This window comes from Oncorhynchus nerka, linkage group LG6, assembly GCF_034236695.1.
Source record: "Oncorhynchus nerka isolate Pitt River linkage group LG6, Oner_Uvic_2.0, whole genome shotgun sequence".
Taxonomy (NCBI): Eukaryota; Metazoa; Chordata; class Actinopteri; order Salmoniformes; family Salmonidae; genus Oncorhynchus; species Oncorhynchus nerka.
This window is the reverse complement of record NC_088401.1, coordinates 33672523-33685781: the sequence shown is the minus strand read 5'-3', so window position 1 is coordinate 33685781 and position 13259 is coordinate 33672523. Positions and strand designations below refer to the sequence as shown.

Below are 13259 nucleotides of genomic sequence, written 5' to 3'. Positions count from 1 at the left end.
TCATTACATACTACTGATACATAACAGCCATTTGACCAGGCTGGTTTGCAACCCATTGAAGTGTACTTCATTTCTTAAGACGAGGTAATGATTTGTCCAGGAATGATAATGTAACATGCCGGACATTAAACGTGAACATTTCTGCTTGCTCTGGAGAAAATGAAATTGATAAACCCTTGAACTGCAATTTTCTGACAAATGCAGCATTCCAATCATCCAAAGGAAATATACAATCTGTCTTCTGACAAGGATGTTAAAACAGCCATAAAAGTGTCATAATATGACCGATTCAGATGCACGTCTCACTACTGACTGAAGCTACGAAATGGGATATGCTCATAGAGCAAAAAGAGAGGGAGAGAGAGGCAGAGCTAGTGAAATACTGCACTTGAACATCTATAACTCAAATTGGCAGTCTAAAACAGCAGAGCTTTAGATAGGCATGTGATATATCTACAGACCAATGAGTTCAGGAGAAATTCAGCGTTATCTCAATTCATGCCTATTCTGTTGAGAGAGACAGCGGTAAATATTTTGTATGTAGCACAATGTCACGGTGCCCTATAGAGAAAGTGAGCCACTGTACTGAGATAATCAAAAGCTATACCCTGAGGCACCCCAGTGTGGAAATAACATCAGACCCATTACTGAACCATGAGGAATGGAATCTTCTAATGCCGTTTGTAAGATAACAGGGTCATCATCCTCACCAGAAGGTCATGGTGCACCCAGAGGCTGACTGGCGGTACTGGGGGCCCCGGAGAAAAGCCTTCTGGGAAATACTGCTACTGTTCTTCAAGACAAACATAAAGTGGCCTGCAATGAGAAGGGAAAGCAGAGGAGAACTTTACAACTGCATAAAAACCTGAAAATAGCAGAGCTGAGAGAAATGGACAGAGAGAAGGAAGGAGGGGGAGGGAGGGAGGGAGGAAGGAGACATCCCATATAAAAAATAAACACGAGGAAGAAGCCATAAACGTACAACAATTAACCTGACTATCCTGATTGCAAAAATATATATTTTTGAAAATGCAGAGGAAGAAGAGCACATAAAGTTTGGGAGTGGGTGAAATATTGCGCAGAGGTGTGTGGTTTTTAATACCAGGCGGGAGAGATGTCGATTTCCCCTCTATTATTCAGATGGCTGAGAAAGCGTTTCTCTCTCTCCAGACGCCGCTGCTCTCTCTGGCTCTGTACTTACAAAATTACCAGCCGGGGCATTTTCTGAAGAAGTGATTGATTTAATCTGTGAGTAATATTATTTTATTCTGCCACTTATTTCCAAACCGACAGCATCGAGCCGACACCACACAGCCTCTTATCAGGCAATCACACCTCTGTGCTTATTCCATTAGCTCGCTCTGTGGGGGGTGGGTGAGATAACTATTTTCAGACCACAGTGTTGCCTAGCTCTGGTTCAAGGTGTTAGGTGCGATTTTCTGACACTGATGCTGTTAGGAGGAAGCACGTAACACCCGGGACCAGAGCTAGCGTTACTGTGCTTTTTGGAGTGTTGTGTGGTGTTGTGTTGACAGCGACACCTCCCTCCTACCCTGGCTGCTGTTGGTGGAGTGGTCCAGAGGAGGGATCTGGCCCTGGTGGTCCAGTGGTACGGTCATTGCTGAGCCCCTGACCCAGTCGAAACCATCCCCCTGGGCAAAGCCATACTCATGCCAGCCACAAGAGTCACTCTCAAAGTCACAGAAGGAGCCTGGGTGAAGAGAGAGCATAAGTAAGTAAGTGTATTTCAAGCTTGCTTGTGTTCTTCTCTGGGATTTCTGTGTACTTTTTAAACCGTAGTAATGTTTTACCGCAAAATAAATCAAATCAACAAGACAATGGATTCAATGGCATCGAGCAGAGGGAGGGTCAATGCTTTCCTACGGTGAAATGCAATAGGAATGGAACTGACCCCCATTCTGGCCTCCGGACTACATTTGACTAATTCATAGCTTCAACTACATTGGACAATGAAGAAGTACTCTTACATCAAACTTCAACAACCTGAAGGATCAAACGTGATCATTTCTGATATAGTCTACAACTGTAGCAGAAAACAATTATGAAACTACAAAAAGACAGAAGCTTGAGCACAGCACATGGGATACGCCCAGAGTTGTTTATGGGATTTGGAGTTTGGTGTGTTTGTTACTTGGCATTTTTGGCAACAGAGTTCTTACGGCAACTGGCTTCATCCTCCCCGCCAGGACAATGTGGGGTGAAGTCACACACCTTGCCCTCATCAATACACTCCCCACTGGCACAGGTAAAGGAGGAGGGGGGGCACAGAAGGACTGGGGACAGAGGCACACTGCTATCTGGGGCTGGGAATGAAAGCAGATAAAGAACATAGAAAGGAAGGAATATACATATCACATGGCAAGACAATGCTATTACTGGTAGCAGTAAACAATGTGGACTAGGGACAGTGTAGAGGCCTTTCAGACAGTGTCCTAAATGGCATTGTATCCCCTATATAGTGCACTACTATAGGCTCTGGTCAAAAGTAGTGCACTACAGTGACTTCAGAAAGTATTCACTCCCCTTGACTTTTTCACATTTTGTTGTGTTACAAAGTTTTAAATGGATTTATTTGTATTTTTTTGTCAACGATCTACCCAAAATACTCTGTAAAGCTTGGAGGGCACTATGGTGTTGAACACTGAGCTGTAGTCAATGAATAGCATTCTCACATAGGTGTTCCTTTAGTCCAGGTGGGAAAGGGCAGTGTGGAGTGCAATAGAGATTGCATCATCTGTGGATCTGTTGAGGCGGTATGCAAATTGAGTGCGTCTAGGGTTTCTGGGATAATGGTGTTGATGTGAGCCATGACCAGCCTTTCAAAGCACTTCATGGCTACAGACGTGAGTGCTATGGGTCGGTAGTCATTTAGGCACATCGGCTGCGGAGAGCAGGATCACACAGTCTTCCGGAACAGCTGGTGATCTCATGCATGTTACAGTGTTATTTGCCTCGAAGCAAGCATAAAAGTAGTTTAGCTCGTCTGGAAGGCTCGTGTCACTGCGCAGCTCTCGGCTGTGCTTCCCTTTGTAGTCTGTAATGGTTTGCAAGCCCTGCCACATCCAACGAGCATCAGAGCCGGTGTAGAACGATTCGATCTTGTATTGTCCTGTATTGATGCTTTGCCTGTTTGATGGTTCGTCGGAGGGCATAGCGGGATTTCTTATAAGCTTCCGGGTTAGAGTCCCGCTCATTGAAAGCGGCAGCTCTAGCCTTTAGCTCAGTGCGGATGCTGCCTGTAATCCATGGCTTCTGGTTAGGGTATGTTCTGCATGTACGGTCACTGTGGGGACGACGTCATCGATGCACTTATTGATGAAGCCAATGACTGATGTGGTGTACTTCTCAATGCCATCGGAGGAATCCCAGAACTCATTCCAGTCTGTGCTAGCAAAACAGTCCTGTAGTTTAGCATCTGCTTCATCTGACCACATTTTTATTGATCTAGTCACTGGTGCTTTCTGCTTTAATATTTGCTTGTAAGCAGGAATCAGGGGGATGGAATTATGGTCAGATTTGCCAAATGGAGGACAACGGAGAGCTTTGAATGCGTCTCTGTGTGTGGAATATAGATGGTCCAGAGTTTTCTCCTCCTCTAGTTGCACATTTAATACGCTGATAGAAATTTGGTCAAACGGATTTAAGTTTCCCTGCATTAAAGTCCCCTACTAGGAGCTCCACCTCTGGGTGAGCGTTTTCTTGTTTGTTTATGGTGGAATACAGCTCACTCTGACTGTGGTGGTATGTAAACAGCTACGTAAAACACAGATGAAAACTCTAGGTAGATAGTGTGGTCCACAGCTTATCATGAGATACTCTACCTCAGGCGAGCAATAGTTTGAGACTTCCTTAGATATCGTGCACCAGCTGTTATTTACAAAAATGTATAGTCCGCCGCCCCTTGTCTTACCAGACACCGCTGTTCTATCCTGCCAGTATAGCGTGTAGCCAGCCAGCTGAATGTTGATAGTGTTGTCTTTCAGCCACGACTCCGTGAAGCATAAGATATTTTAATCTTATGTCCCGTTGGTAGTTAAATCTTCCGCGTAGCTCATAGATTTTATTCTCCAAAGATTGCACGTTTGCTAGCAAAATAGAGGGAAGCGGGGGTTTATTCGATCACCTACGAATTCTCAGAAGGTGGCCCGCCCTTTGGCCCCTTTTTCTCCACCTCCTCTTCACGCAAATCGCGGGGATCTGGGTCTATTCCCGAGAAAGCAATATATCCTTTGCGTCGGGCTCGTCAGAGTTGTGAAAGGGAAAAAATATTTTGCTAGTCCATGGTGAATAATCCCAGTCCTGATGTCTAGAAGTTATTTTTGGTCATAAGAGACGGTAGCGGGAACATTAGGAACAAAATAAGTAAAAAAATAAGTTGCAAATAAACAAACAAAAAACACAAAAGGTTGATGGACACGTAAAACGTCTGCCTTCCTCTCCGGCACCATTGATACACCATCCAAAGTGTAATTAAGAACTTCACCATGCTTAAAGAAATATTCATTGTCTGCTTTTTTTATGTTTACCATTCTACCAATAGGTGCCCTTACATTTACATTTACATTTAAGTCATTTAGCAGACGCTCTTATCCAGAGCGACTTACAAATTGGTGCGTTCACCTTAAGACATCCAGTGGAACAGCCACTTTACAATAGTGCATCTAAATCTTTTAAGGGGGTGAGAAGGATTACTTTATCCTATCCTAGGTATTCCTGAAAGAGGTGGGGTTTCAGGTGTCTCCGGAAGGTGGTGATTGACTCCGCTGTCCTGGCGTCGTGAGGGAGTTTGTTCCACCATTGGGGGCCAGAGCAGCGAACAGTTTTGACTGGGCTGCGCGGGAACTGTACTTCCTCAGTGGTAGGGAGGCGAGCAGACCAGAGGTGGATGAACGCAGTGCCCTTGTTTGGGTGTAGGGCCTGATCAGAGCCTGGAGGTACTGAGGTGCCGTTCCCCTCACAGCTCCGTAGGCAAGCACCATGGTCTTGTAGCGGATGCGAGCTTCAACTGGAAGCCAGTGGAGAGAGCGGAGGAGCGGGGTGACGTGAGAGAACTTGGGAAGGTTGAACACCAGACGGGCTGCGGCGTTCTGGATGAGTTGTAGGGGTTTAATGGCACAGGCAGGGAGCCCAGCCAACAGCGAGTTGCAGTAATCCAGACGGGAGATGACAAGTGCCTGGATTAGGACCTGCGCCGCTTCCTGTGTGAGGCAGGGTCGTACTCTGCGGATGTTGTAGAGCATGAACCTACAAGAACGGGCCACCGCCTTGATGTTAGTTGAGAACGACAGGGTGTTGTCCAGGATCACGCCAAGGTTCTTAGTGCTCTGGGAGGAGGACACAATGGAGTTGTCAACCGTGATGGCGAGATCATGGAACGGGCAGTCCTTCCCGGGAGGAAGAGCAGCTCCGTCTTGCCGAGGTTCAGCTTGAGGTGGTGATCCGTCATCCACACTGATATGTCTGCCAGACATGCAGAGATGCGATTCGCCACCTGGTCATCAGAAGGGGGAAAGGAGAAGATTAATTGTGTGTCGTCTGCATAGCAATGATAGGAGAGACCATGTGAGGTTATGACAGAGCCAAGTGACTTGGTGTATAGCGAGAATAGGAGAGGGCCTAGAACAGAGCCCTGGGGACGCCAGTGGTGAGAGCGCGTGGTGAGGAGACAGATTCTCGCCACGCCACCTGGTAGGAGCGACCTGTCAGGTAGGACGCAATCCAAGCGTGGGCCGCGCCGGAGATGCCCAACTCGGAGAGGGTGGAGAGGAGGATCTGATGGTTCACAGTATCGAAGGCAGCCGATAGGTCTAGAAGGATGAGAGCAGAGGAGAGAGAGTTAGCTTTAGCAGTGCGGAGCGCCTCCGTGATACAGAGAAGAGCAGTCTCAGTTGAATGACTAGTCTTGAAACCTGACTGATTAGGATCAAGAAGGTCATTCTGAGAGAGATAGCGGGAGAGCTGGCCAAGGACGGCACGTTCAAGAGTTTTGGAGAGAAAAGAAAGAAGGGATACTGGTCTGTAGTTGTTGACATCGGAGGGATCGAGTGTAGGTTTTTTCAGAAGGGGTGCAACTCTCGCTCTCTTGAAGACGGAAGGGACGTAGCCAGCGGTCAGGGATGAGTTGATGAGCGAGGTGAGGTAAGGGAGAAGGTCTCCGGAAATGGTCTGGAGAAGAGAGGAGGGGATAGGGTCAAGCGGGCAGGTTGTTGGGCGGCCGGCCGTCACAAGACGCGAGATTTCATCTGGAGAGAGAGGGGAGAAAGAGGTCAGAGCACAGGGTAGGGCAGTGTGAGCAGAACCAGCGGTGTCGTTTGACTTAGCAAACGAGGATCGGATGTCGTCGACCTTCTTTTCAAAATGGTTGACGAAGTCATCTGCAGAGAGGGGGGGGGGGATGATTCAGGAGGGAGGAGAAGGTGGCAAAAAGAGCTTCCTAGGGTTAGAGGCAGATGCTTGGAATTTAGAGTGGAAGAAAGTGGCTTTAGCAGCAGAGACAGAAGAGGAAAATGTAGAGAGGAGGGAGTGAAAGGATGCCAGGTCCGCAGGGAGGCGAGTTTTCCTCCATTTCCGCTCGGCTGCCCGGAGCCTTGTTCTGTGAGCTCGCAATGAGTCGTCGAGCCACGGAGCGGGAGGGGAGGACCGAGCCGGCCTGGAGGATAGGGGACATAGAGAGTCAAAGGATGCAGAAAGGGAGGAGAGGAGGGTTGAGGAGGCAGAATCAGGAGATAGGTTGGAGAAGGTTTGAGCAGAGGGAAGAGATGATAGGATGGAAGAGGAGAGAGTAGCGGGGGAGAGAGAGCGAAGGTTGGGACGGCGCGATACCATCAGTAGGGGCAGTGTGGGAAGTGTTGGATGAGAGCGAGAGGGAAAAGGATACAAGGTAGTGGTCGGAGACTTGGAGGAGTTGCAATGAGGTTAGTGGAAGAACAGCATCTAGTAAAGATGAGGTCGAGCGTATTGCCTGCCTTGTGAGTAGGGGGGGAAGGTGAGAGGGTGAGGTCAAAGAGGAGAGGAGTGGAAAGAAGGAGGCAGAGAGGAATGAGTCAAAGGTAGACGTGGGGAGGTTAAAGTCGCCCAGAACTGTGAGAGGTGAGCCGTCCTCAGGAAAGGAGCTTATCAAGGCATCAAGCTCATTGATGAACTCTCCGAGGGAACCTGGAGGGCGATAAATGATAAGGATGTTAAGCTTGAAAGGGCTGGTAACTGTGACAGCATGGAATTCAAAGGAGGCGATAGACAGATGGGTAAGGGGAGAAAGAGAGAATGACCACTTGGGAGAGATGAGGATCCCGGTGCCACCACCCGCTGACCAGAAGCTCTCGGGGTGTGCGAGAACACGTGGGCGGACGAAGAGAGAGCAGTAGGAGTAGCAGTGTTATCTGTGGTGATCCATGTTTCCGTCAGTGCCAAGAAGTCGAGGGACTGGAGGGAGGCATAGGCTGAGATGAACTCTGCCTTGTTGGCCGCAGATCGGCAGTTCCAGAGGCTACCGGAGACCTGGAACTCCACGTGGGTCGTGCGCGCTGGGACCACCAGATTAGGGTGGCCGCGGCCACGCGGTGTGGAGCGTTTGTATGGTCTGTGCAGAGAGGAGAGAACAGGGATAGACAGACACATAGTTGACAGGCTACAGAAGAGGCTACGCTAATGCAAAGGAGATTGGAATGACAAGTGGACTACACGTCTCGAATGTTCAGAAAGTTAAGCTTACGTAGCAAGAATCTTATTGACTAAAATGATTAAAATGATACAGTACTGCTGAAGTAGGCTAGCTGGCAGTGGCTGCGTTGTTGACTTTGTAGGCTAGCTGGCAGTGGCTGCGTTGTTGGCACTACACTAATCAAGTCGTTCCGTCGTGCAAGGCAACCTCTGTGGTATTTGTGGTTGATTCTGTGCTTGTAATTCGTTGCTCGACTGAGGGACCTTACATATAATTGTATGTGTGGGGTACAGAGATGAGGTAGTCATTCACAAAATCATGTTAAACACTATTATTGCACACCGAGTGAGTTCATGCAACTTATGTGACGTGTAAGAAAATGTTTCGTCCTGAACTTATTTAGGCTTGCCATAACAAAGGTGTTGATTAGTTATTGACCCAAGACATTTCAGCTTTTCATTTTTTAAATTTTTTATCTCAATTCTTTAAAAAGAAACATAATTCTACTTTGAGATTATGGGGTATTGTGTGTAGGTCAGTGACAAAATTCATAATTTATTCCATTTTAAATTCAGGCTGTAACAGAACAAAAGTCAATAAGTCAAGGGGTGTGAATACTTTCTGAAGGCGCTGTATATAGGGAATAGGGTGCCATTTGAGATGCAGACTTCATAATTCAGACAGAGCTCTACGTTATGTCTTGTACACATGCAGGCACTTACAGCCATGATATCTATCCCGTGCACGTTTTTCATAAAGCTCCACTCATGGGAAATCACTGTGCACTAAAGAGAGCTACCCTTAAATCAGTCTTCATCCTCCATAAGAGTAAGTACATTATGTTGTTATGGCAGAGAGGATTTTGATTGGACCATGAAGTGATGAGAACCAATGGGAGCGTAGAGTTATTTAGATCAATATTGAGCCGTAGACTCTCTCTCTTAATTGGACTGAAATTAAATTCTGGCTTTTATATGAGAAGTATTGGAAACACGATTAAATAAAATAGTCCAATTTTCAGATGGGTTCTGGCTGGATATTGGGAAAAAAAAGGCTTCTTTTCTCATTTCTTTGAGTAAGAACAGTAACTCACAAACATTGGAAAACTTTAAAAACAGAATATACAGACATGCACAGGAAGTTCATGCATAGTTCCTCTGTTGCACTTGGATACTGTGGACTATAGTGCCGCCTGTGAGTTGTATCTGTTTTAAATACAGTAAGACCATCAGGATGTGTTTAGAACAGGTAGCAGGTCTATGGTAGCCTGGCAATCCAGACCGCATGGTACAACGCAAGCTGTCCATTGAGTTTGATATTAGTCAGGCTACATAAAATGTACAGGAAGGTCATGCTTAGTTCCTCTGTTGTACTTGGATACTATAGACGAGTGGTTCTCAAACCTCTGCTCTGGAACCCCCAGACTATTCACAATTTGTTGTAGTCCTGATCGAGCTCACCTGATTCACCTAGTCAAGGGTCGATGATTAGTTGACAAGTTGTATCAGGTGTGCTAGCTCTGCAATAAATCAAATACATGGAGTGGCAAGGATCCCCTACAGGAGAGGTTTGAGAACTACTACTATACTCTATAGTGACTGAGTTGTATATGTTTGAAATAAAACCATAAGGTTCTGTTTTGGAGGAGGTGTCAAGTCTATGGCCTGGCCCTAGTATCTTGTGAATGTATGGGGTCAAAAATAACATGTATAACAGACTGACCAGGTGAATACAGGTCAAACCTATGATCACTTATTAACCCGGATTTGTTTCAGGGGAACGGGAATATTTACAATAACCTGTTTCTGTCATGTTTCATCCTGTATCCATGGTTTCCGTTTAATCGCGGGCTATTATTGATGGTTCTAAGCCCATTATTTGTGACAAAGCTCTGTATCGGTATTTATAACCATTGTGGGGAAATACATCACTGCTGTAAACTTGCAGCCGAACTGGAAGTGATATGAATAATATCGGACATTGCGCATAAAGAAGCCAATGTAACTGAACAAAATGGCACGTGGTTAGATATAAAAGACGGGAGCGATATATCCAAAGAGGCTTTTCTTGGCTAAAAACACAATCATTCGTTTGTAATCTGCTGTGTATTCCTATTAGGCGAAACTGTTATATAGAGTGCATTCGGAAAGTATTCATACCCCTAGACTTTTTCCACATTTTGTTACGTTGCAGCCTTAGGCTCAAATTGATTAAATGGTTTTTTCCCCCTCATCAATCTACACACAATACCTCATAATGACAAAGCAAAAACAGGTTTTTAGGAATACAGGTCGCAGTGGTGGGTAGTATATGGGTCTTTGGTGCTCAAAACGGATGGCACTGTGATAGACTGCATCCAATTTGCTGAGTAGAGTGTTAGAGGCTATTTTGAAAATGACATCACCGAAGTCAAGGATTAGTAGGATAGTCAGTTTTACGAGGGTATGTTTGGCAGCATGAGTGAAGGAGGCTTTGTTGCAAAATAGGAAGACGATTCTAGATTTAATTTTGGATTGGAGATGCTTAATATGTGTCTGGAAGGAGAGTTTACAGTCTAGCCAGACACCTAGGTATTATAGCTGTCAACATATTCTAAGTCAGAACTGTCCAGAGTAGTGATGCTAGTCGGGCGGGTGGGTGCGGATAGTGATCGGTTGAAGAGCATGCATTTCATTTTACTAGCATACAAGAGCAGTTGGAGGCCACGGAAGGAGTGTTGTATGGCATTGAAGCTCGTTTAGAGGTTTGTTAACACAGTGTCCAAAGAAGGGCCAGAGGTATACAGAAGGGTGTCGTCTGCGTAGAGGTGTATCAAATAATCACCCGCAGAAAGAGCGACATCATTGATATATACAGAGAAAAGAGTCGGCCCGAGAATTTAACCTTGTGGCACCCCCATAGAGACTGCCAGAGGTCCGGACAACAGGCCCTCCGATTTGACACACTGAACTCTGTAGTTGGTGAACCAGGCGAGGCAGTCATTAAAGAAACCAAGGCTTTTGAGTCTGCCGATGAGGATGTGGTGATTGACAGAGTCGAAAGCTTTGGCCAGGTCGATGAAGACGGCTGCACAGTACTGTCTTTTATCGATCAGAGGTTATGATGTCGTTTTGGACCTTGAGCATGGCTGAGGTGCACCTGTGACCAGCTTGGAAACCGGATTGCATAACGGAGAAGGTACGGTGGGATTCGAAATGGTTGGTAATCTGTTTGTTCACTTGGCTTTCAAAGACAGGCAGGGCAGGATGGATATAGATCTTTAACAGTTTGGGTCTAGAGTGTCTCACCCTTTGAAGAGGGGAATGACCGTGGCCGCTTTCCAATCTTTAGGAATCTCAGACGATACAAAAGAGAGATTGAACAGACTAGTAATAGAGGTTGCAACAATGGCAGCAGATCATTTTAGGAAGAGAGGGTCCAGATTGTCTAGCCCAGCTGATTTGTAGAGATCCAGAATTTGGGGTAGCCAGGTGGAAAGCATGGCCAGCCGTAGAGAAATGCTTATTGAAATTGTCGTTTATCGTGGTTTTATTGGTGGTGACAGTGTTTCCTAGCCTCAGTGGGCAGCTGGGAGGAGGTGCTCTTATTCTCCATGGACTTTACATTATCCCAAACTTTAGTGCTGCAGGATGCAAATTTCTGTTTGAAAAAGCTAGCCTTTGTTTTCCTAACTGCCTGTGTATATTGGTTCCTGACTTCCCTGAAACGTTGCATATCACAGGGACTATTCGATGCTAGTGCAGTACACCACAGGATGTTTTTGTGCTGGTCAAGGGCAGTAAAGTCTGGAGTGAACCAAGGGCTATATCTGTTCTTAGTTCTACATTTTTTGAAAGGGGCATGCTTATTTAAGATGGTGAGGAAAGCACTTTCAAAGAACAACCAGGCGTCCTCTACTGACGGGATGAGGTCAATATTCTTCCAGGATACACAGGTCAGGTTGATTAGAAAGGCCTGCTCGCAGAAGTGTTTTAGGGAGCGTTTGACAGTGATGAGGGGTGGTGGTTTGACCGCGGACCCATAACGGACGCAGGCAATGAGGAAGTGATCGCTGAGATCCTGGTTGAAAACAGCAGAGGTGTTATTAGAAAGCAAGTTGGTCAGGATGATATCTATGAGGGTGCCCATGTTAACGGATGTGGGGTTGTACCTGGTAGGTTTTTTATTTTTTATTTTTTTATTTCACCTTTATTTAGCCAGGTAGGCTAGTTGAGAACAGGTTCTCATTTGCAACTGCGACCTGGCCAAGATAAAGCATAGCAGTGTGAACAGACAACACAGAGTTACACATGGAGTAAACAATTAACAAGTCAATAACACAGTAGAAAAAAGGGGAGTCTATATACATTGTGTGCAAAAGGCATGAGAAGGTAGGCGAATAATTACAATTATGCAGATTAACACTGGAGTGATAAATGATCAGATGGTTATGTACAGGTAGAGATATTGGTGTGCAAAAGAGCAGAAAAGTAAATAAATAAAAACAGTATGGGGATGACGTAGGTGAAAATGGGTGGGCTATTTACCAATAGACTATGTACAGCTGCAGCGATCGGTTAGCTGCTCAGATAGCAGATGTTTGAAGTTGGTGAGGGAGATAAAAGTCTCCAACTTCAGTGATTTTTGCAATTCGTTCCAGTCACAGGCAGCAGAGAACTGGAACGAAAGGCGGCCAAATGAGGTGTTGGCTTTAGGGATGATCAGTGAGATACACCTCCTGGAGCGCGTGCTACGGATGGGTGTTGCCATCGTGACCAGTGAACTGAGATAAGGCAGAGCTTTACCTAGCATGGACTTGTAGATGACCTGGAGCCAGTGGGTCTGGCGACGAATATGTAGCGAGGGCCAGCCGACTAGAGCATACAAGTCACAGTGGTGGGTGGTATAAGGTGCTTTAGTGACAAAACGGATGGCACTGTGATAAACTGCATCCAGTTTGCTGAGTAGAGTGTTGGAAGCAATTTTGTAGATGACATCGCCGAAGTCGAGGATCGGTAGGATAGTCAGTTTTACTAGGGTAAGTTTGGCGGCGTGAGTGAAGGAGGCTTTGTTGCGGAATAGAAAGCCGACTCTTGATTTGATTTTCGATTGGAGATGTTTGATATGGGTCTGGAAGGAGAGTTTACAGTCTAGCCAGACACCTAGGTACTTATAGATGTCCACATATTCAAGGTCGGAACCATCCAGGGTGGTGATGCTGGTCAGGCGTGCGGGTGCAGGCAGCGAACGGTTGAAAAGCATGCATTTGGTTTTACTAGCGTTTAAGAGCAGTTGGAGGCCACGGAAGGAGTGTTGTATGGCATTGAAGCTCGTTTGGAGGTTAGATAGCACAGTGTCCAAGGACGGGCCAGAAGTATATAGATTGGTGTCGTCTGCGTAGAGGTGGATCAGGGAATCGCCCGCAGCATGAGCAACATCATTGATATATACAGAGAAAAGAGTCGGCCCGAGAATTGAACCCTGTGGCACCCCCATAGAGACTGCCAGAGGACCGGACAGCATGCCCTCCGATTTGACACACTGAACTCTGTCTGCAAAGTAATTGGTGAACCAGGCAAGGCAGTCATCCGAAAAACCG

At 46.2% G+C, this 13259-nt stretch overlaps 1 protein-coding gene across 3 annotated transcripts in view; it reads right to left on the bottom strand.

The window, feature by feature from the left end:
• The window catches only part of malrd1 (MAM and LDL receptor class A domain containing 1), a 132443-nt gene that overhangs the window by 99841 nt on the left and 19343 nt on the right, over positions 1 to 13259 (bottom strand). For all 3 annotated transcript variants that reach the window (XM_029661494.2, XM_029661495.2, XM_029661496.2), the window contains exons 6-8: positions 2181 to 2324; positions 1553 to 1711; positions 711 to 816 (exon numbers count right to left, since the gene is read on the bottom strand). In XM_029661494.2, coding sequence (XP_029517354.1) covers positions 711 to 816; positions 1553 to 1711; positions 2181 to 2324 — 409 coding nt within the window. The remainder of the gene's footprint in view (positions 1 to 710; positions 817 to 1552; positions 1712 to 2180; positions 2325 to 13259) is intronic.